This window comes from Mustelus asterias, chromosome 23 (assembly GCF_964213995.1).
Source record: "Mustelus asterias chromosome 23, sMusAst1.hap1.1, whole genome shotgun sequence".
Lineage (NCBI taxonomy): Eukaryota > Metazoa > Chordata > Chondrichthyes > Carcharhiniformes > Triakidae > Mustelus > Mustelus asterias.
In genome coordinates this window covers 63746178-63770711 of record NC_135823.1, presented here as the reverse complement: position 1 = coordinate 63770711, position 24534 = coordinate 63746178, and the positions used below count along the sequence as shown (strand labels likewise).

General features: G+C 44.1%; 1 protein-coding gene across 5 annotated transcripts in view; it reads right to left on the bottom strand.

Moving 5' to 3' along the window:
* The window catches only part of clec16a (C-type lectin domain containing 16A), a 270292-nt gene that overhangs the window by 36986 nt on the left and 208772 nt on the right, over positions 1-24534 (bottom strand). For all 5 annotated transcript variants that reach the window (XR_013500698.1, XR_013500697.1, XM_078240789.1 and 2 more), the window contains one exon: positions 21491-21658. Coding sequence is in view for 3 of the 5 variants with exons in the window: in XM_078240789.1 (XP_078096915.1) it covers positions 21491-21658 (168 nt within the window). In the remaining 2 variants the exon portion in view is untranslated. The remainder of the gene's footprint in view (positions 1-21490; positions 21659-24534) is intronic.

Genomic DNA, 24534 nt, shown 5'->3' with positions numbered 1-24534 from the left:
CTTGTGGCTTAGCTGTTCACCGTTAGCTCAAAGTTTTATGACAGCATGATTGCTGAATTAGGTTACTGGTTTCCATGAACTTACTGTGGGCTTCAAGAAATAAATTCCGGTTGCTGTTTGTGGTGCAACAAATAGGTTATAAACTTGTAAAAGTAAAACATTCTCTACCACTTCAAAACTCATGACCAAGCATTAAATTAACTTTTCATATTTCTGTTCCATTTTCCAATTACATTTTCATTTTTACTTTCATGTATGTTTCGCCTCAGGATCAAGGAAGACTTGATTCTGATCCAGTTCAATGAGTTCAGAGATGGTTGTAAGCCCAAAGCGTAATCTGCTGGCTCTTGCCGCATATGGGGCGATTGGTGGTCGACGAGTTGTTTGGAAGTTTGTGTGCTCTCTCAGATGCCTCGACTTTGTCTCGACGTTCCAGGCTGGGTCTCTCAATCTGTTCAGTGCCTTCACGAATGAACCTTCTCCGTTTTGGTCGCCCAAAGGCCATGGACTCTCATGAATTGGCAGGGATTTTCTGACGTCTTCAGGGATACTTTGTGACGGACACCCTTAAAGAGTTTTCTCAGTCTTCCGGGAGATCTCCTACCAGGACCCAGTAGCATACAGAGTTGAAGTGACTCGATCCATGATGGTTTTACTAAGCACATAAACAGTGTGGGGCATTTAGTGTCCCTCCCCCTGTGGCAGAGGGCATCAGAAGGAGATTACAAGTCTGTGTTGGGAAGGTCCATGAACAAATGTCACACTCCGCTGCCAACTGAGGCCCTTAATGCCCACTTATAGGCCTCATCTTTTATTAACCCAGTGGTTGACGGGGTATTCATCAAGTTAAGAAACATGGAAAGCAAATTCGTGAGGATTGCTTGTTGCTTGTGGGCTGTGTGTGTGTGGATGGGCTGGGGGGGGGGGGGGGGGGGAGGAGAGGGAGGGGGCGCGCGCGCGTGCACGGGACACCCCTGCAGATGGGCATGACTACCATACTGGGGAAGGTAGTCCAGTTAAATGCCTGAGTTACACCTTCCCTTTCCCTAAAAAAAGAGGTAACACAGGGGTCTCGTCAGCTCAACAGCTGGCAAGCGAGACCTCTGTCCCCTCCATTAAATACTACCCTGCATGTAATTTCAGGGGTGGACCTTTACACGGCAATGGGAAACCAGCCTCTGTATGTGGGGCTGTTCAAACAGCAATGATGCTTCCAGAAAGGTGTGCAGCCCTCGTATGGCTCCATGCTTTTGGACTAGATAAACAGGTGGCTTTATTCCAATGGCACAATTGTTCTTGCGAATTGGAGAGTGGCATTTCCTGGAAATTTGGCTCGATAACAAATAGGGTGCAGCATTTCAAAGGTTTGTGTGTTGACATTCCTGAACAATAAAACCACTGCAAGTTAATGATTTTATCTAGGAACAGAGACCGAGAGGATTACACAGCACCGTCACGCTCAGTGTAGTCTCTGGGTAAGATCATGAATGCTGTTACACAAAATTCAGGAGATAGTAATGGTTATATTTATGTTCTATTGGTAGCAAGTTTATTCCTTCATCGGCAGCACTGATCGCAAGACTTCCCCTTTAACATCTGACGATGACTCTTTCGAGTCATGTGTGCAGCGTCTGGATTTATGCAGTTATTCGAACTATTAACATTTATTTTGATATCTTTTGCTTTATATATATGGGGAAATTACAGTCTATTATCAGCACCTCACTAAAACTAGCAGATAGCAATTCTTGGAATTACCGCCCTTTAATTCTGCGGAATATTTTAAAAAGCTCTGAAAATAAATCCCGAGTTACACCCTAGCACAAAGTCATAGAGTCATAGAGGTTTACAGCATGGAAACAGGCCCTGTGGCCCAACTTGTCCATGCCGCCCTTTTTTTTTAAGCCCCTAAGCTAATCCCAATTGGCCGCATTTAGCCCATATCCCTCTGTACCCTCATGTAACTATCTAAATGATTTTTAAAAGATAAAATTTTACCCGCCTCTATTACTACCTCTGGCAGCTTGTTCCAGACACTCACCACCCTCTGTGAAAAAATTGCCGCTCTGGACACTTTTGTATCTCTCCCCTCTCACCTTAAACCTATGCCCTCTAGTTTTAGACTCCCCTACCTTTGGGAAAAGATGTTGACTATCTACCTTGTCTATGCCCCTCATTATTTCATAGACCTCTATAAGGTCATCCCTCAGCCTCCTACGCTCCAGAGGAAAAAGTCCCAGTCTATTCAGCCTCTCATTATAACTCAATTCATCAAGTCCTGGTAGCATCGTAGTAAATCTTTTCTGTACTCTTTCTAGTTTAATAATATCCTTTCTATAATAGGGTGACCAGAACTGCACACAGTATTCCAAGTGTGGCCTTACCAATGTCTTGTACAACTTCAACAAGACGTCCCAACTCCTGTATTCAATGTTCTGACCGATGAAACCAAGCATGCCGAATGCCTTCTTCACCACTCTTTCCACCTGTGACTCCACTTTCAAGGAGCTATGAACCTGTACCCCTAGATCTCTTTGTTCTGTAACTCTCCCCAACGCTCTACCATTAACTAAGTGCTGCCCTGGTTCAATCTACCAAAATGCATCGCATTTGTCTGAATTAAACTCCATCTGCCATTCGTCAGCCCATTGGCCCAATTGATCAAGATCCCGTTGCAATTGGAGATAACTTCCTTCACTGTCCACTATGCCACCAATCTTGGTGTCATCTGCAAACTTACTAACCATGCCCCCTATATCCTCATCCAAATCATTAATATAAATGACAAATAACAATGGACCCAGCACTGATCCCTGAGGCACACCGCTGATCACAGGCCTCCAGTTTGAAAAACAATTCTCTACAATCACCCTCCAGAAGCCAATTTTGTATCCGTTTAGATACCTCACCCTGGATTCAGTGAGATTTAACTTCATGCAACAACCTACCATGCAGTACCTTGTCAAAGGCCTTGCTAAAGTCCATGTAGACAACATCAACTGCACTGCACTCATCTACCTTCTTGGTTACAGGGCATTAAAGAATTCCCCAATCAGCAACATCTCCTCCATAACAGATCTATTTCTAATGCTTTGACCACATTTTCAGCTCGGTGGCAATTCCCCCATTACATTGCTTTCTAACTTTTATTTTCATTCGTGATCATAAAGGAAAACATTTGCAATTATTTATAACCTCCACGTACGGAAGAGTACCTGTGTGTTACAATCCTTGCTTTATGAAGTTCTGCACATTAAACTGGGATCAGCAACAGATTAACGAAGAATTAGCCAGATACTATGCTAGGGAGCTGAGAGTACAACTAATTCGTTCAACAAGCTGGCACAGGTGTGAAAGCAAATTACTGCAGATGCTGGAATCTGAAACCAAAGGAGAAAATGCTGGAAAATCTCAGCAGGTCCGGCAGTATCTGTAAGAAGAGAAAAGAGCTTATGTTTCGAGTCCAGATGACCCTTTGTCAAAGCTCAAAGGGTCTTTGACAAAAGGTCATCTGGTCTCAAAACGTCAGCTCTTTTCTCTCCTTACAGATGCTGCCAGACCTGCTGAGATTTTCTAGCATTTTTCATTTGAGCACAGGTATGAAAGTGTGAATGGCCTCTTTCTCTGCTATATGGTTTATTTGTTCAAACAAAAAAAGGGACCGAGTGTCTCTATGGTTTCCAGAGCTTTGATGACACTCCTTCTCGGCTCCTGTTCATCCAAGTACCAAGAAGTCAGAGTGTCATCTCATTTCCAGCAAACATCGTCTGCACAAACAAATTCTAACAGTTCCCTCTCAAAACCCATCCCTCAGCTGTTTATGCTTGTTTCATATGGACAAGATAAGCACGTCACGTATCTGCACAGCAACTCACCAAGGCGTTCGATAGCACCTTCTAAATCCACAACCTCCATTACCTAGGAGAAGGGCGGCAAATGTAGGGGAACACTGCCAACTGCAGGTTTCCCTCCAAGCCACTCACCATTCTGACTTGGAAATATACCCCTGTTCCTTCACTGTCGCTGGGTCAAAATCCTGGAACTCACTAACAGCGCTTTGGTGTACCTACACCTCAGGGACGACAGCAGCTCAAGAAAGCAGGTCACCACCACCTTCTCAAGAGCAGTTAGGAAGGGGCAGTAAATGCTGGCCTAGCCAATGATGTCCACTTTGGCTTTGATATTGACAACGAAAATGAAATAATGTTGTCCTCGATTTCTTCATTGCAGACTCCATGCGGAGGCAACTTAATTTTCTTTTCATTCATGGGACATGGGCGGCACTGGCTAGGCCAGCATTTATTGCCCATCCCTAGTTGCCCTTGAGAATGTGGTGGTGAGCTGTCTTCTTGAAATGCTGTAGTGCAACTGAATGGCTTGCTAGGGCAGTTGAGAGTCAACCACATTGCTGTGGCCTGGAGTCACATGTTGGCCAGACTAGGCAAGGATGGCAGATTTCTTTCCATAAAGGACATTAGTGAACCAGATGGGTTTTTCCGACAATCGTTTCATAGTCATCAGCTGATTCTTAATTCCAGATTTTTTTTTATTGAATTCAAATTCCACCATCTGCCATGACGGGATTTGAACCTGGGTCCCCAGAACATTAGCTGAGTTTCTGGATTAACAGACCACCGATAATGCCATTAGCCTCCCCACTGATAGCATAATGGTCCAATTTGTGCCTCCTGGGAGCACTCTTCGTGAGGTACTTGCGTTGTCTCCTCAGTCTGAGTACCTTTGGTCTCTTGAAGGTAGGTATTGTCTCAATTTCCTTCTGCCTGTGACTATGAACTCCCTACTTGGTGGTTTTCCCAGAGTACATGCTTTCCCAACCAAGAAAGCTGCTCAGAGCCCTAGCAGCATGCACCATCAATGATGTACAATATTGTTGCTGGTGGATACATGAAAGTGATCGAGATGTTCACCTCATGATGATGGCAGCTTTCAATCAGAAAGCTCATCGTGTAAGGAACTGTGGTCATAAGCTCACAATTTACCAGTCAGCCTGATGCAGCATCCTGTTGCAGCATCCATGTTGCAATCCTGTGTCATGTTGGCTGGGTTAAGTTTTTTTTTTACACAAACCACATCTTTTATTCTTCATGACTAGTTTATTACTTTCTTAATGAGACAGTTTATAATCGGTTTTGGATTATTGACTTTCTAACAAAGAAGCCTCCGTTTAAAAGTTTAACGCATGTTCCCAATATTCATTGCAACCGAAATCTGAGTTGACAACATTTAGAACTTTGTCCGTCAATATATCGAATGGGGCAGGAACATAGTGGAGACAAACTACGGAGTGCAGTGCCAATCGTTATCCTCGGTGTGGTCTCGCTCTGCATTCCCACTCCCCTCACTGATGACTCGCTCTGTATTCCCCGCTCTCCTCACTGAAGACTCGCTCTGATGAGGAAGAATTTCTTCAGCCAGAGAGTGGTGAATCTGTGGAACTCTTTGCTGCAGAAGGCTGTGGAGTCCAGGTCATTGAGTGTCTTTAAGATAGAGACAGATAGGTTCTTGATCAATAAGGGGATCAGGGACTATGTTGAAAGGCAGGAGAATGGGGATGAGAAAAATATCAGCCATGATTGAATGGCGGAGCAGACCCGATCGGCCAAGTGGTCTAATTCTGCTCCTATGTCTTATTGTCTTAATTCCCCGCTCTCCTCACTGAAGTCTTGCTCTTTACAACCCTTCCCCCATTCTCATATCAGCCTTTACCCACCACCTGCATTCCATTTAAACACAATGCGATCAACCTACTTCTTGCGCTGGTGGGTATTTAATTTTTCCTCGCCTTTATTCTAATCCTTTTAAAGAAGCTGCTCATTATTAAATTAATCCAGTTAATATGAATGGTAACTTATTTGTCATGACTGATTTTCAACTCGTTTTTTTTCAGATTTCCAGCTTTTTGCAATTAGCAATTATGTTTTTGTGACCAGAGCATGGTCACAGTTAGTACGTGTTTTGTATGAAGACATTAATCAATTCCTCACATTTAATTCATAGTTGGCTCATTAGAAATTTGACCTTCCTCAATGATAACTTGTATTTATGGAGCACTTTTAGCACACTAAAAGACTTCACAGGTATGTCAAACAAAATTGGAGACTGAGCCACATAGAGATATGTCAGGCGACCAAAAGCTTTGTCAATGAGGTAGGTGCTTAAGCAGCTTCAGAGAAGGAAGGTTGAGAGGCAGAGAAGTCGAGAGAGAGGGAATTCCAGAGCTTAGGCTTTGGCAGCTGATGACAATGCTGCCAATGGTGGATTAAATTCAGGGACTCGGAAGCAGAATGGAGATATCTTTGGGGGGTTGTGAAGCAGGGGAATATGAGAGACAGGGAGGGATTTCAAAACAAGGTTCAGAATTGAGACAATTATCCAGAAATCAATTTAGCAGAGTGCTGGATGAACGGAATTTGGCCAGTTAGGACATGGATGGCAGAGTTTTGGATGACCCCAAGTTCATGGAGGGAATAAGACCATGAGTGTGGTGGAATAGTGGTAACACTGACATGGATGAGGGCTTCAGCAGCTGGTGAGCAGAGGCGGGGCAGAGCCTGGCCAGGTTATGGGGGTGGATGTGATCGATTTTGATGATAATGCAGGTATATGATCGGAAGCTCATTCTGGGGTCAAATACAACTCCAAGGTTGTGAACAGTCTAGTTCAGTCTCAGACAATTACCAGGCAGTGACTAGGGAGCCGGGTTTGAGGTGGAGACCAAAGACAACGACTTCAGCCTTCCCAGTATTTAATTTCTGCTCATTCAGTGTGGGATGTCAGAGAAGCTAGTGTGTGCAGCTCTGGAATCCACATTGTAGGAGGGATGTGATAGCATTGGAAAGGGTGCAGAGAAGATTTAGCAGGATGTAGCCTGGGCTGGAGAGTTTGAAGAGAGATTGGATGGACTGGGGTCGTTTTCCTTGCAGCAGAGGAGACTGAGGGGGGACATGATTGAGATGTAGCAAATTATAAGGGACATAGATACGGAGTAGACAGGAAGAAACTTTTCCCTTTGGTGGAGGGATCAATGACCAGGGGTCATAGATTCAAGGTAAGAGGCAGAAGGTTTAGAGGGGGATGTGAGGAAAAACTTTTTCATACAAAGCATCGTGGGAGTCTGGAGCTCACTGCCTGAAAGGGTGGTGGAGGAAGACACCCTCACAACATTTAAGTAGTATTTAGATATGCACTTGCGATGCCAAGGCATACAAGGTATGGGCCAAGTGCTGGGAAACGGGATTAGAATAGTGAGGTGGTTTGCCTTTGACTGGTGCAGACATGCAGGGCCGAAGGGCGTTTTTCTGTGTTGTATACCTTTATGATAATTTGGAGTGTGTGGTGGAGTTGAGTGAGGCAACAGTTGGCATCACCAGTGCGCATATGGAAAGTGACATTGTGTTTTGGGATAATGTTGCAGAGGGAAGCGTGTAGATGAGAAACAGGAAGGGGCCAAGGATAGATGCTTGGGGGATACTAGAGGTAATGGTGCTGGAGTGTAAACTGAAGCCATTGCTGGTGATTATCTGGATCCCATTGGATAGATAGGAAAGGAACCAGATGTTTGCAGTCCCGTCCAGCTGGAGGATGATGGAGAGGAATTGGGAGGAGGATGGGATGGGCAGCTTTTATTTATTTGTCACAAGTAAGGCTTACATTAACACTGCAATGAAGTTACTGTGAAATTCCCCGAGTCACCACACGCCGGCGCCTGTTTGGGTCAATGCACCCTAACCAGCATGTCTTTCAGACTGAGAGGGGAAACCTGAGCACCCGGAGGAAACCCACGCAGACACGGGGAGAATGTGCAGACTCCACACAGACAGTGACCCAAGCTGGGAATCGAACCTGGGTCCCTGGCGCTTTGAGACAGCAGTGCTAACCACTGTGCCACCGTGCCGCCCCGCTGTGTCAAAGGCTGCAAACAAGGCAAGAAGGCAGAGGAGGAATAGAGATTGAAGGTGGCTGATAGTTTGTAAGAAGGGAGGGGGGGGGTCAAGGTTGGTTTTTTTGAAGAGCAATGTGATGATGACAGATTTTAAGGGGAGGAGGTCAGTGCCAGAAGGGAGAAGGGCAATGACATTATCAGTTTAGATGGAAGCCAGGAAGGGGAAGCTAAGTGGCCAGCAGGAATAGGGTGAAGGGAGCAGTAAATGGGCCTCAGGGCAGCATGTGAGGAGGCAGGAGAAAAACTAGAGAAAGATGCAAGTTCAGGGTTGGGGTAGGGGAAAGCTCAAGAGAAAGTTTTACAGGTGGGCTGAAGAGGGACAGAACATAAGAACTGGGAGCAGGAGTAGGCCGTCTGGCCCCTCGAGCCTGCTCCACCATTCAATAAGATCATGGCTGATCATTTTGTGGACTCAGCTCCACTTACCCGCCCTCTCACCATAACCCTTAATTCCTTTACTGTTCAAAAATTTATCTATCCTTGCCTTAAAGACATTCAATGAGGGAGCCTCAACTGCTTCACTGGGCAGGAATTCCACAGAAGCAGTAGAGGTAGCTGATCAGGTAGTGTCGATCTTAATGAAACGGAACTCCAGAAGCTTGCCATGCTTGCAGGAGATGAAGGTGTTTGAAACGGGAAACAGGTGTTTAGGAAGATAGTTCCGAGTGGAGAAAAGTACTTGAATTTAAATTTCAGCTTCTCATCTTTCTCTTGGCTCTAAAAGCAGCTTTGCATTTTCAGTGTGACTCAATCATGACTTTCAATCATGCCTGTGTCTCCTCCCTGCCATTTAATCATTTCTTCAACTTGCCCCAGGATGGCACGGTGGCACAGTGGTTAGCACGGCTGCCTCACAGCGCCAGGGACCCTGGTTCAATTCCAGCCTTGATTCACCGTCTGTGTGGAGTTTGCACATTCTTCCCGTGGGTTTCCTCCGGGTGCTCCAGTTTCATCCCACAGTCCAAAGATATGTGGGTAAATACAAGGGATTACAGGGATAGGGTGTGGCTGGGATTGTTGTCGGTGCAGGCTTGATGGGCTGAATGGCCTCCTTCCGCACTGTAGGAGATTCTATTAGGTCCTTCCCCCTCAATTTTCCATTCTAGCCTTTACTTCACTCTGGCTTTCTTGCTCTCTTTCAACCTTTCCCCTGCAGTAATTTATTTTCTTGTTGTAAATCATGGCACATCTTATTCCCACCACAGTATCTCACTTCCTCTGCTCAGTATTTTTCCTCCCAAACAAATTATCATGTAGAGTTGTCAGTGTTGGACTGGGGTAGGCACAGCATTGCTCCGAAAGCTCGTGCTACCAAATAAACCTGTTGGACTTTAACCTGGTGTTGTGAGACTACTTACTGAATCTAATTATTAGAGCTCTATATGTGCAAGCCAACCTATAACCTAGTGTGTTACCTTCATGAACTTAAATTTCAGCTCCATTTTTGGGCTTGATGGTTTATAATGCTCATAATAGTGGAGATGACGACCTATCTTGAATGACACCACCTGCTGGAGGGTCTGACACTTATACATTAATGGCAAACTGATGGTAAAGTGAGCACAAAGTTTTTTTTTATTGGTGTCACACTCTGGTATCTGTTCGGGTACACTGAGGGAGAATTTAGCACGACCAATGCACCTAGCCAGCACGTCTTTCGGACTTTGGGAGGAAACCGGAGCACCCGGAGGAAACCCATGCAGACGCGGGGAGAATGTGCAGACTCTGCACAGCCGGGAATTGAACCTGGGTCCCTGACGCTGTGAGGCAGCAGTGCTAAACAGCGTTTTAAAGTTGGAGCAAGCTTGAGAGATTTTGATGCCATCACTTGCAAAGTCAGAATGACTTATCGAAGAATACATGTAACAAACACCAAACGTTGTATTGCAGCTTTGAACGTTACATTTTTGTTAAAAGTCCACAGCAGTTCCACTTCCAAGCCTGCCTGATTGCGTTAGCTTCTGCAAGCACTTTTCCCATGCTACCATGTGTCCTCATGGGAAGGAAGGGATTTTTTTTTGTTTACCGGGAATAGGGCCTGGGTGGGATTGTGGTCGGTGTAGACTTGATGGGCCGAATGGCCTCCTTCGGCACTATAGGGATGCTATGAACAGGGTTGGTGTTCTTTTTCCTCACAGTTGTAATCAAAATATCGCAACTGTTCTCCAGAGCTAAACATGGGCTTGACAATTGGCTTTCATTGAGCAAAACTTCTCGTAATGTTGATGGGCATAAAGCGGAAGCCGTAATCACAAGCAACGTACATCTGCACACACATTACCAAGAAACTGCAATGGTCGAGTGCACAGCATCATCCTCAAGTGATTCTGGTGACAGGATATGCAAACTAATTCCCAAAAGTGAGTTACAACATCGAACTTAATTTTTAGAAGAAAATGAGCGAGCAAATCTTTCACAGAATCACTCATGGCAATTTGGAAAATATATTGTTTTATAATGAGATCGTGCATTATGACACAAGTGATTTTCTGTTATTCCCGATGTACAATAAAAAAAAAACTCTTCTGGCTCTAACCCTTCATTTTTTTTTCCATCACCCTCTGTCTCTTGTTGCCTTCAAATCTATTTCCTTTTCTTTTTCTTGCTGTATAGTTGTGACACACATTTCTTACTGCTTCAACACTGCTCTGTTTGCATTGCTTCTGTGTCACCTCCCTGTTTCTCCTCACTGGTGAGTCGTGTTACGTCATGTATTCCTTTTCTTACAATTTAAGGTGGGGGTGTGGCAGTGGCGATCTGAGAATGGAGAGTTTTGCTGCCAACTGTGAATAAGCTGGAAGTGAGGTGGGATGCAGAAGGAAATGAGCTTCTGTGCGGTGACTGAGGAGTACAATGGAAAAAGGCGGAATATAAGAGAAGGCCGAATTGTGGAGAGTGGTAGCATAGAGGGCAATTGGGTTGTATAGAAGTGGGGGAGGAGACGCAGGAGGTAGTGGGGTTCTGCAAAACCAATAGTTCTATGAGGACTGAGTGATTAATAGGACAAAGAACACAGAGAGAAAGATGAGTTCTGGAAAATAAATGGGCCTGTGAATCTGAAAAAAGTCAACAGGGGCTTGAAGCACCGAGAGGGAGATAGAAACTGGGAGCAGTGAATAAGCTAATTGGATCTGAAGGTAGGGGGAAGCGAGGGAAATACGAACATGGGGTTGCAAATGGGTGAAGGAGGAGATGAGGCTGGAGGACAATGCCCAGGACCCAAGTAGTCTGGGAATGCAACAAGCAGTCAAAGTTCCAAACTGAAGAACAACAAACTTGGTGGTGGCCCTGAAGAGATTGTAGCAGGAAATAGCAGGATTGAATTGTATTAAGTGGTCTTTTGCACATCAGGAGAATTGACCTCGCAAACATTTGGTGCAAAGATTATCAGGAGGGAAGGCTGAGCTCCACAAAAATTGCGAACACCAGGCCTGCCATATCAGATTGGTGGCAATACACTAATTTCTTTTGCATTGCACCTTAAAATTGCAACTTACAGCAGCTCTTGAGCCTTGGACACACAAATTAAACAAAGTGAAGAGGGCACTTAGTCGAGCGCATACCTCCAACACACTGTGTTAACTCAACATCAGGAAAATTACACAGCTCTGTTTTTGAGGCTTTTCCTTGTCTGGTTGGGGATCTGTAACTACAAAACTGAAAAAAAGTTCAGTGTTCAACGGGAAAACCCATCGACAAGGGGTGGGACCAGAAGATCCCGCAGCCGGCGAGCGGCATGCCACTTCCCACCACGAGAAACATGCTGCGTGCAGGCCACAGAATCCACCCCCCCCCCCCAGAATTCCATCTCAATGAGGAAGCTTCAAGGCCAATCAACATCCAACAATCTGTTCTGAAAACTCTGCTCATATTGACAACTGTGACAAATTCCACCACAACAGCTGAGACAATCCACCACAGTCTCTAAAGTAAAGGTAAATTTGCCCGAACGTCCAGTAATAATGGATCCTTTAAAAGATTCCAGGATCTGGATCTTCATCTTTGCCAAAAACTAATCAGTTCTTCCTAGGGTTTTTGCTAAAATCTGTACATTAGTTGTTAAGAGGCAAACTGAGTAAAACAGAGGAAATGGTGCATCAGGAGGATAACACCTCCAACAGTGCAACACCTTCAATATTGCACTGGAATGTCAGCCTAGATTTTTGTGCTCAAGTCCTGAAGTGGGACTTGAACCTTTGGACTCAGGACAGGACAGGCATATAGGTACTGTCTTGTTGTGCAAGCCTTTCAGCTCTCCCACCCTGAACATCAAATATTAAAATAAAATCAGGGTAAAGTTTCTTCTAAGGCAGAGAAACTCAAACTTAAGAAAATTGTGCCTTTCTTTGATATCTGCAAACAAGACTGGCACTTCACTGTAGAATGAAGATGCTCTGTATGAAATAATGAGGGGCACAGATCAGCTAGATAATCAATATCTTTTCCCAAAGGTAGGAGAGTCTAAAACTAGAGGGCATCGGTTTAAGGTGAGAGGGGAGAGATACAAAAGTGTCCAGAGGGGCAATGTTTTCACACAGAGGGTGGTGAGTGTTTGGAACAAGCTGCCAGAGGTAGGAGTAGAGGCGGGTACAATTTTGTCTTTTAAAAAGCATTTAGACAGCTGCATGGGTACGATGGGTATAGAGGGATATGGGCCAAATGCGGACAATTGGGATTAGCTTAGGGTTTTAAAAAAAAAGGGCGGCATGGACAAGTTGGGCCGAAGGGCCTGTTTCCATGCTGTAAACCTCTATCACTCTATAGAGTCATACATAGAGTGCAGAAAAGGCCCTTCGGTCCATCAAGACTGCACCCACAATAACTACCACTAAAGTTGTGCTAATACATTTTCCTGCACTTGTCCCATATCCTTGAATGTTATGATATTTCAAGTGCTCATCCAAATATTTTTTTAACGGTTGTAAGGTTTCCGGCCTTCACTACCTTCTCAGGCAGCGCATTCCAGATTCCCACCACCCTCAGAGTGAATAGGGTTGGCTAAACATAAAGTTAGGGATACAAATGTCGCGGAAGCTGCGGTTTTACTCACAGCAACCAGCCAAGACAGAAAGATAACAATCCACAAAATGATTTAGAGGGCATGCAAAGGAAGGAAGGAAGCAAGTGCTAGCTCAGGGAAAAGAAAGAGTTATTTATATAGGGGCAGTGACTACAGTAATTTAGGTAAATTAAGCCAGAATCTATGCACAGCAATAACTCAAGACCAGCATTGGCACCAATGGCCAGATAATGGTCATTTGAAGGACATATGTTGACAAGATCCCCCCAAAGAAAATGTTTGATCAACTTTGAATAATGCCATGGGATCTGAACTTTGAGAACATACAGGCAGGGTCTGGGTATAAAATGGAGAACGGCATTCTCCATTGGCCTTGGGCGGGACCGTACGAACCTCAGGCAGACATGTCAGTAAAATTCTGCCCTATGACTCTATAAAGAGCATCTTGATTCTACAGTGAAGTGCCAGTCGTGTATGCGAACATCAAAGAAAGGCACAATTTCATTTCCTAAGTTTGGGTTTCACTGCCTGAGAAGAAACTTTGCCCCAATTTTATTTTAATATTTGGTGTTCAGGGTGGGAGAGCTATAAACAGTGCTCCCATACTAGATTGAAGCGTTCGCCTAAATTACTTGCCCAAGACGATTCAAAACAATAACTTTCTGACCCAGAGTTGTAAGGGCTAAAGTTAAGGCAAGTTGACACACTATGCAAATATTTGTCAAGTATTCCCAACTGTAAAACCATCTGGCATCTTTCTGGGAAACCAGAGTTGCAGCTGGCAAAATGACAGATGGGTTCCTTGGTTAACAGAATGTGAATTCTAGTAAATGCATGACCTCAGTAAAACTCATTTTAGTATGAATAAATGTGTTTCCTCAGACCAAGGAGGTCTGAGGAAACACAGAGTTACCATGGATTGGGTTAGTTTGTAGGAATTGGTAAGCTTGAAATGCACATTAAATCTGTATCAACATGTTAAACATCTGTCCAGTGAATCACATTTGATACAAAGTTAAAAAAAGGCCAAGTGGAAAGTCATGGGGTAGTTATTTTAAACACAAACAAGATATGGATAATTTCCGGTTTGTTCAAGTTGGCACGTGATGCATCTTCCAATTACCAAGGCGTCATCAGTTTCTTTATATTGTAGGTATCTGCGTATTCATTCAAATTCCAATACTTGGCATTGAATGGATACAAGTTTTGCATAGATAAATGCTAATCTATATCTGTTACCAAGAACACACTTCCACTTTTGTCCAAAAGTGATAAAAACACCAGCCCCAACTCTTGAACACCTTAATACTTGACTTCTCCCATCCTCTCCTACTTAGACTTCCACATACATCAATCATCTAAACACAACAAAAATGCCTCAGCCTGTACATTCATCCAAAACATCTCAGCTCATGCCCTCACCTACATAAATTATCACTCTCTCAGTATATCCCCAGTAATGTGAACATCCCCTTTTTGCGACGCAATCCTAACCAAATGGCTGATGTTCTTTCCCCCTCAATAGAATGCGACAATGTCTTCACTCATCAGTACTGCTACCCAACTTCCTTTTGCCTTCCCTATCCATCCCTATCACAGTTGCACAGTGGTTAGCACTGCTGCCTCACAGCGCCAGAGATCTGGGTTCAATTCCGGCCTTGTGTCACTGTCTGTGTGGAGTTTCCACACTCTCCCCGTGTCTGCATGGGTTTCCTCCGGGCGCTCTGGTTTCCTCCCGCAGTCCAAAGATGTGCAGGCGAGGTTGATTGGCCATGCTAAATTGCCCCTTAGTGTCAGGGGGATTAGGAGGGTAAATGTGTGGGGTTACGGGGATAGGGGCTGGGTGGGATTATAGTCGGTGCAGACTTGATGGACTGAATGGCCTCCTTCTGCACTGTAGTGATTCTATGAAGTTTTCTGAACACCTGGGTTTCCTGGAATAGTAAGCACCCAGTGCTCACCATTTTAAAACACATTTCCATTACTGTCACCATATCATGTTCCCACATGGCTATTTATGTTTGTGGTTCACCAAACTTAATCACTGCACTTTGTACATTTGCATATATTCATTGCAAACCTGTCTTTGGATCCCTCGTATTTCTTCTTAGTCTGCTTACATTTAGTATGTTACTACTTCCTTCCCTTATGCCATTCAGCACACTCAGACTTGCAGAGTTTCACTCTTTCAGATTTCCAACACTGGGGCGGCACGGTGGCACAGTGTGGTTAGCACTGCTGCCTCTCAGCGCCGGGGACCCGGGTTCGATTCCCGGCTTGAGTCACTGTCTGTGCCGAGTCTGCACGTTCTCCCCGTTTCTGCATGGGATTCCTCCCACAGTCCGAAAGTCGTGCTGGTTAGGGTGCATTGGCCATGCTAAATTCTCCCCGAGTGTACTCGAACAGGCGCCGGAGTGTGACGACTAGGGGTTTTTCACAGCAACTTCATTGCAGTGTTAATGTAAGCCTACTTGTGACACTAATAAATAAACTTAAATAAACTTTAAACTCTCACTCCTTTAAACATGTTATTCCTCATCTCTCACTCTTTATGCTGGTTCACATTGCCTGCCAAGTTAATTTAAACCCTCCTCTGTCACACTGGTCCCAGGCCATCAATGACACCCATTCCATAAATGATGCAACTATCTTTACTTCTCTTCTACCATACCTATCATACCATCTCCCATTCTAATGCTTTACATCTCCCCTCTCTCCTCCTACTCAGCAACCTCTTTTCCTCCATTGTGCAAGCAGTTGAGTTGTGCCTCTGCATGTAGAGTGTTGTAGAAATGCAAGTTCATGCACTGGATCATTCTAAATAAAGCATTTCATAGAACATAGAACAGTACAGCACAGAACAGGCCCTTCGGCCCACGATGTTGTGCCGAGCTTTGTCTGAAACCCAGATCAAGCTATTTCCTCCCTATCATCCAGAAGTACTCCATGTGCCTATCCAATAGCTTCTTAAATGTTCCTAAAGTTTCTGACTCCACTATCCCTGCAGGCAGTCCATTCCACACCCCAACCACTCTCTGAGTAAAAAACCTACCTCGGACATCCTTCCTATATCTCCCACCATGAACCCTATAGTTATGCCCCCTAGTTACCGCTCCATTCACCCGAGGAAATAGTCTTTGAACGTTCACTCTATCTATCCCCCTCATCATCTTATAAACCTCTATCAAGTCTCCTCTCAACCTCCTCTGCTCCAAAGAGAAAAGCCCAAGTTCCCTCAACCTTTCCTCATAAGACCTACCCTCCAAATCAGGCAGCATCCTGGTAAATCTCCTTTGCACTCTTTCCAGTGACTCCACATCCTTCTTGTAGTGAGGTGACCAGAACTGCACACAATATTCCAAATGTGGTCTCACCAAGGTCCTGTACAGTTGCAGCATAACCCCACGGCTCTTAAACTCAAACCCCCTGTTAATGAACGCCAACACACTATAGGCCTTCTTCACGGCTCTATCCACTTGAGTGGCAACCTTCAGAGATCTATGGATATGAACCCCAAGATCTCTCTGTTCCTCCACATTCTTCAGAACCCTACCTTTGACCCTGTAATCCACGTTTAAATTTGTCCTACCAAAATGAATCACCTCGCATTTGTCAGGATTAAACTCCATTTGCCATTTTTCAGCCCAGCTCTGCATCCTATCTATATCTCTTTGCAGCCTACAACAACCCTCCACCTCATCCACTACTCCACCAATCTTGGTGTCATCAGCAAATTTACTGATCCACCCTTCAGCCCCCTCCTCTAAGTCATTTATAAAAATGACAAATAGCAGAGGACCTGATCCCTGTGGCACTCCGCTGGTAACCGGTTTCCAGTCCGAAAATTTTCCATCCACCACCACCCTCTGTCTTCTGTTAGATAGCCAGTTACCTATCCAATCGGCCAAACTTCCCTCTATCCCACACATCCTTACTTTCTTCATAAGCCGACCGTGGGGACTTTATCAAACGCCTTACTAAAATCCATGTATATGACATCAACTGCACTACCTTCATCTACACACTTAGTTACCTCCTCAAAAAATTCAATCAAATTTGTGAGGCAAGACTTGCCCTTCACGAATCCGTGCTGACTATCCCGGATTAATCCGCATCTTTCTAAATGGTCGTAAATCCTATCCCTAAGGACCTTTTCCATCAACTTACCGACTACCGAAGTAAGACTAACCGGCCTATAATTACCAGGGTCATTTCTATTCCCTTTCTTAAACAGAGGAACCACATTCGCCACTCTCCAGTCCTCTGGCACCACCCCCGTGGACAGTGAGGACGCAAAGATCAATGCCAAAGGCTCTGCTACCTCATCCCTTGCCTCCCAAAGAATCCTAGGATATATTTCATCAGGCCCAGGGGACTTATCAACTTTCAGTTTATTCAAAATTGCTAGTACATCTTCCCTCCGAACATCTACTTCCTCCAGCCTATCAGCCTGTGACACCCTCTCTTCCTCAAAAACATGGCCCCTTTCCTTGGTGAACACCGAAGAAAAGTATTCATTCATCACCTCTCCTATCTCTTCTGACTCCATGCACAAATTCCCACTGCCGTCCTTGACCTGGCAGGGACATACCTATCAAGGACACGCAGTATTTGTTCCTTGAAAAAGTTCCACTTATCATTAATGCCTTTGCCTGACAATTTTTGTTCCCATCCTATGCTTCCTAATTCCTGCCTGATTGCATCATAATTACCTCTCCCCCAATTGTAAACTATGCCCTGCCGTATGGCCCTCTCCCTCTCCATTGCAATAAAAAAAGACACTGAATTGTGGTCACTATCTTCAAAGTGCTCTCCCACAGCCAAATCCAACACTTGGCCCAGTTAATTTCCCATTACCAAATCCAATGTGGCCCCACCTCTTGTCGGCTTATCCACATATTGTGTCAGGAACCCCTCCTGCACACACTGTACAAAAATTTCATCTGTGGAATTATTTCAGAAAACTTCAGCCTTGTAGAATGTTATTTAAATATTCAAAGTATTCTGTACAAGACGTGAGTCCTAATTTATAAAGAGAATTCCACTTGGGCAAACACCCAAACGCCTCAAATCATAGAACCCCTACAATGTAGAAGGAGGCCATTCGACCCATCGAGTCTGTACCAACCACAATCCCACCCAGCCCTATCCCCGTAACCTCACATATTTATCCTGCTAATCCCCTGACATCGGGGTCAATTTAGCATGGCCTATCAAACCCGCACATCTTTGGACTGTCGGAGGAAACTGGAGCACCCGGAGGAAACCCACGCAGACATGGGGAGAACGTGCAGTCTCCACACAGACAGTGACCCGAGGCCGGAATTGAACCCGGGTCCCTGGCGCTGTGAGGCAGCAGCGCTAACCACTGTGCCACCGTGTCACCTCAAAATAAATAGACGGCAATAGTCCAAAATATACTATGACACGTTATCTACATCTCCTCAGATGATCCACCCATCCAGCATCCAATTATTTCCTGATTTCATGATATGGAGATGCCGGCGTTGGACTGAGGAGGGCACAGTAAGAAATCTCACAACACCAATTCCAGGAGAGAGTGAAGGAGACAGAAGGACAGAAACAAGAGATTAGCATCCAGGGACACAAAAGATTACTACCTACGAAACCATTAAAATATTAAATAATAAGGGATCTCTGTAAAGCTATCACAAGAGGTTCTCCCCTTATACCCACTCCAGAAACCACTCTGTCTATCCTCTGCCCCTCCCCGTCTGGCTGAGACACCAGAACCTGATGAAGCACAGCTCACTCCATCTCCAGCTGTGGCCAGTTAGAAGTCCATCTTTCATAATTCTACCAAATCCCCGGTTCTTCCTACGTGAAGAGCTTTCTCCTTCACAACTTGTTGGGTCCTGACAGAGCTTTGGCCCCACTTGCCACCATTTTGTTTCCGTGGTCCTTTTTGTTCACTCTCTTCTCCATTTTACAAATGACACTATTTCTCTCCAGTTAACAAAGGCCGATTCTTCTGCCTAGTTTGCGGAGGCTTACGACAGCCTTCTCAGATGATCCACCCATCCAGCATCCAATTATTTCCTGATTTCATGATATGGAGATGCCGGCGTTGGACTGAGGAGGGCACAGCAAGAAGTCTCACAACACCAAGTTAAAGTCCAACAGGTTTATTTGGTGAGTTTCACTCACCTGATGAAGGAGCAGCGCTCCGAAAGCTCGTGATACCAAATAAAGCTGTTGGACTTTAACCTGGTGTTGTAAAACTTCTTACTGTTCCTGATTTCAGATTGGGTAGTAGAGTTTCAAGCTCCAGGAGCAACAAGGTAGTCAGCAGAATTGGGAAGTGGTACAGACAGACTCTAAGCCTGAAAAGCATCACATAAAAGGCAAGTCTTTCTTTTTTCCTTTCCAATTTAACACATCTCTGCTGTTTCTACTTAATTTTACTCACATCTGCTAGGGCAGATTATTTTCAGATTAAACAAAAGCAGAAAGAAAGATGACGGGCGATTTTGGTGGTTTCTACTTATTTTGAATTTAGTGGCTCCCCACAGTTACACTGCTAAAAATCAGCTCACTAGCCTCGAACTCAAAGAACAAAGAACAATACAGCACAGGAACAGGCCCTTCGGCCCTCCAAGCCTGCGCCGCTCCCTGGTCCAAACTAGACCATTCTTTTGTATCCCTCCATTCCCACTCCGTTCATGTGGCTATCTAGATAAGTCTTAAACGTTCCCAGTGTCCCCGCCTCCACCACCTTGCCTGGCAGCGCATTCCAGGCCCCCACCACCCTCTGTGTAAAATATGTCCTTCTGATATCTGTGTTAAACCTCCCCCCCTTCACCTTGAACCTATGACCCCTCGTGAACGTCACCACCGACCTGGGGAAAAGCTTCCCACCGTTCACCCTATCTATGCCTTTCATAATTTTATACACCTCTATTAAGTCTCCCCTCATCCTCCGTCTTTCCAGGGAGAACAACCCCAGTTTACCCAATCTCTCCTCATAACTAAGCCCCTCCATACTAGGTAACATCCTGGTAAACCTCCTCTGTACTCTCTCCAAAGCCTCCACGTCCTTCTGGTAGTGTGGCGACCAGAACTGGACGCAGTATTCCAGATGCGGCCGAACCAACATTCTATACATCTGCAACATCAGACCCCAACTTTTATACTCTATGCCCCGTCCTATAAAGGCAAGCATGCCATATGCCTTCTTCACCACCTTCTCCACCTGTGACGTCACTTTCAAGGATCTGTGGACTTGCACACCCAGGTCCCTCTGCGTATCTACACCCTTTATGGTTCTGCCATTTATCATATAGCTCCTCCCTACATTATTTCTACCAAAATGCATCACTTCGCATTTATCAGGATTGAACTCCATCTGCCATTTCTTTGCCCAAATTTCCAGCCTATCTATATCCTTCTGTAGCTTCTGACAATGCTCCTCACTAACTGCAAGTCCTGCCAATTTTGTGTCGTCCGCAAACTTACTGATCACCCCAGTTACACCTTCTTCCAGATCATTTATATAAATCACAAACAGCAGAGGTCCCAATACAGAGCCCTGCGGAACACCACTAGTCACAGGCCTCCAGCCGGAAAAAGACCCTTCCACTACCACCCTCTGTCTTCTGTGACCAAGCCAGTTCTCCACCCATCTAGCCACCTCCCCCTTTATCAACACTGCAAGAGCACAAACATGCTTTCAATAAAGCAATGGAAAAACCTGTTGAACCAGCATAAAAATTTAAACTCTTGTTTAGATTCTTACTGAACCACATATGACAGAAATAATGGTTAGTGTGGTGTTTTAGTGACGACGACCCAAAAGCGATGAGAGCTCTGTTGTGGGCATTGTTACACTGTAAAGAGGAACTGACAGAATCAAATAGAAACACAATTTGGTATTTAAGTATCGGAAACTTCAGTGCATTAACTCTTTAAATGGCATTTGATTGTGCAGATTTCAGGATAGAAGGAAAATTGAAAATTAATCAAATATCCATGTTTGTCAATAGCTACACCCATATACATATTGTATTAATCTAGACATCCCCATGAAATACAGACACAAACACTCCTGCTGCTCCACTACCGATGAGAGGTCACTGTGTGACAATTTTGCATGGAACGGAATGATTTTTATCAAAACCCAGTTACTTCTATTGTCCTTTGTTACTGTGATGGGAATATTTCATGTTCCTTCATTCCAAAAAAAACCCTGTTTATTTATCCAACTCTAAGACTGCTAATACCTGTGTACCAATATAAACAGATGGAATGTTCCAATCTACTCACACAGAACATTGTGGCCATAAAATGGGTTAATGGCAACACACAGCCCGAGAGCGCATTTCCTCCTTTGCTAATCTCGGCATTAAACTGAAGCACTACTGCAAACCTGTTAGACTTAATGCACAGTAACTAAGTTATCATAGCCTTTAAAAGGTTTAACGCTTCTGGAAATTTTTGCACAAATAATTTAAAAGGTGTATTTGAACGAGTAGAACATTCCGCATTACCTGGAACTTTATCAACAGAAGCAAAAACTGAACGCTGAACTGTGGGATCACTGACACCACGGCGAGACTGGTCATAAAATCTAAAAGGTAGATGATGGGCAGAAGAAGGCGACCCATGTCCGAAGCCCAGGACTTCAGAAGAGGTTTCCACCGGGAGATCCAACAGCACTAGAGTACAATAAATATGTTTTAATAAATAATTGTTACTCCTAAACAGAATTTGGGTGATTGAATTCCTTTTATAAAAAAAATTACATCTAAATAATAAATTCTCCTGCAGATTTCAAATATACCAATATTCTCAAATACAGAACATTGTAAAGTTGTGAACACTAATGCTAGTGCACAATGTGTCAAAATATCCATTACAATGCACACCAAGCTAATAATCCCTTCTTAGATCTGCATTGGAACTGTGAAGCAATACATTTATCACGTCCTTCTGATAAAACAGTAATTGGAGTTTGTCAAACTGATTTGCTGTAGAATGGGGCATGATTTTAGCCAAATGCTATTTTGATAGTTTATAATCAGATTGCAATTACAGAAAGGACCAAATAGGAGTTAGGTGGTTCTTCAGAGAGTGCAATGGAAATTGTCTTGAAAATCTTTGAATATTTGTCGAGAATTTAAACACAATTCGTGGTTAAGAGCATTCAAGGCAATGCTATATTCTTTGAGTTAAGGAGATGTCTATAAATTACTTGAATTACATTTATAACATCACCTGCACTTCTTTACTTCCCAATTACTTCTACTGACCAATATTATACTCAATATCTTGGTGCATCTTCTATGTTGTCATTCATTGAGCTGAGATCAAGGCTTTACTGGGGGTCAGGCAGGTCCAGGTGGAAATAGTGGGTTGAAGCCACGACTGATGGAGAGGTTGGACCCGGCCTCAAGATCATGCAGAGGGGACTGGACGCAAGTTGATAAAAATGGAGTTAAGAGGCCAATGGATGCGAGTAGCAGGTGCAGAGGCAAAGGCAATAGGTTCATTATGAGCATCCAATGGGAGCAATCACAAGGGGTAATCTCTCCACAGGGAACCTGCAGGTAGAAATCAGGTCTAAAGTGGAGGCTCACTACACCTACAATTTGTAAGATTGGGAGCCAATCTTAATTGGTCTTTCCATGACTTATTTATTCTGTAAATGTAAATAGATTTAAAACTCCTTGCCCAAAGCTGAGTTCTGTCCAGTTTGTGAAATTTAGCTCGTTGCATTTTGCAGAATATAATCCACTGTTTGGTTCCAGGCATGTTGCAGGGGTAGATTGGAGAAACCGAAATTGTTCTCCTCAAAGAGAAGAGAAGATCTGGACAGGGTAGATAAAGAGAAACTATTCCAAATAGTGGAAGGGTCAACAAGGTGATTCACAAAAGATACAAATCCGACATGAAGAAAGGCCTTTTCTTAAATAAAGGGGGTGGCTAGGATCTGGAATGCAGTACCAGAGAGTGTGGTGGAGGCAGGTTCATTTTTGGCTTTCAAAAAGGGGGTTTGGATAAACATCTGAAGAAACAAAATTCAGGACTATTAGGAAAACTTGGGGGAGTGAGAATAGCAGTTTCTCCTTCTGTGCTGTAACCATTCTGCGGTACTATTTAGAAATAGATCAACAATTTAAGAAGAAGAAAATAGCTAATCAGAAAACAGAAAAGCACAGGGACTTAACAGATTAGAAAGAACATGAGACACTAGACACAAAAATGTTAACAAGTTCATGAAACCAGCACAAAATGTCCATTTTGACAAGTCGTAGTTTATTTTTTTTAAAATCAGCCTTCCCTACAACTGAGCTATGAGAATCTAAGTTATCTACAGGAAAGATTTACTAGGATGCGACCGGGACTTGATGGTTTGAGCTATAAGGAGAGGCTGGATAGACTGAGACTTTTTTCTCTAGAGCGTAGAAGGCTGAGGGGTGATCTTTTAGAGGTCTATAAAATAATGAGGGGTATAGATCAGCTAGATAGTCAATATCTTTTCCCAAAGGTAGGGGAGTCTAAAACTAGAGGGCATTGGTTTAAGGTGAGAGGGGAGAGATACAAAAGTGTCCAGAGAGGCAGTTTTTTTCACACAGAGGGTGGTGAGTGTCTGGAACAAGCTGCCAGAGGTAGTAGTAGAGGTGGGTACAATTTTGTCTTTTAAAAAGCATTTAGACAGTTACATGGGTAAGATGGGTATAGAGGGATATGGGCCAAATGCGGGCAATTGGGATTAGCTTAGGGTTTTAAAAAAAAGGGTAGCATGGACAAGTTGGGCCGAAGGGCCTGTTTCCATGCTGTAAACCTCTATGGCTCCGAGATAATTTCTTATTTGCTCGAAGTTCAGTTTCTTTTGCAACTGTCAAATACCCCAATTTCACAGGCATAGCAGGTCAAATACAGTCATTTATACTAGGGCAGGACTTACTCAGTTAATGGTAGGGAGTTGGGGAGAGTTTTAGAACAAAGAGGTCCAAGGGTACAGGTTCACAGCTCCTTGAAAGTGGAGTCACAGGTGGGCAGGGTGGTGAAGGTGGCATTCGGCATGCTTGGTTTCATTGGTCAGAACATTGAATACAGGAGTTGGGACATGTTGTTGAAGTTGTAGAAGACATTGGTAAGGCCACACTTGGAATACTGTGTACAGTTCTGGTCACCCCATTATAGAAAGGATATTATTAAACTAGAAAAGATTTACTAGGTGCTACCGGGACTTGATGGTTTCAGTTATAAGGAGAGGTCGGATAGACTGGGACTTTTTTCTGTGGAGCGTAGGAGGCTTGGGGGTGATATTATAGAGGTCTATAGATCAGCCAGATAGTCAACATCTTTTCCCAAAGATAAGGGAGTCTAAAACTAGAGGGCATAGGTTTAAAGTGAGAAGGGAGAGATACAAAAGTGTCCAGAGGGGCAAATTTTTCACCACAGAGGGTGGTGAGTGTCTAGAACAAGCTGCCAGAGGTAGTAGTAGAGGCGGGCACAATTTTGTCTTAAAGCATTTAGACAGTTACATGGGTAAGATGGGTATAGAGGGATATGGACCAAACGGGGG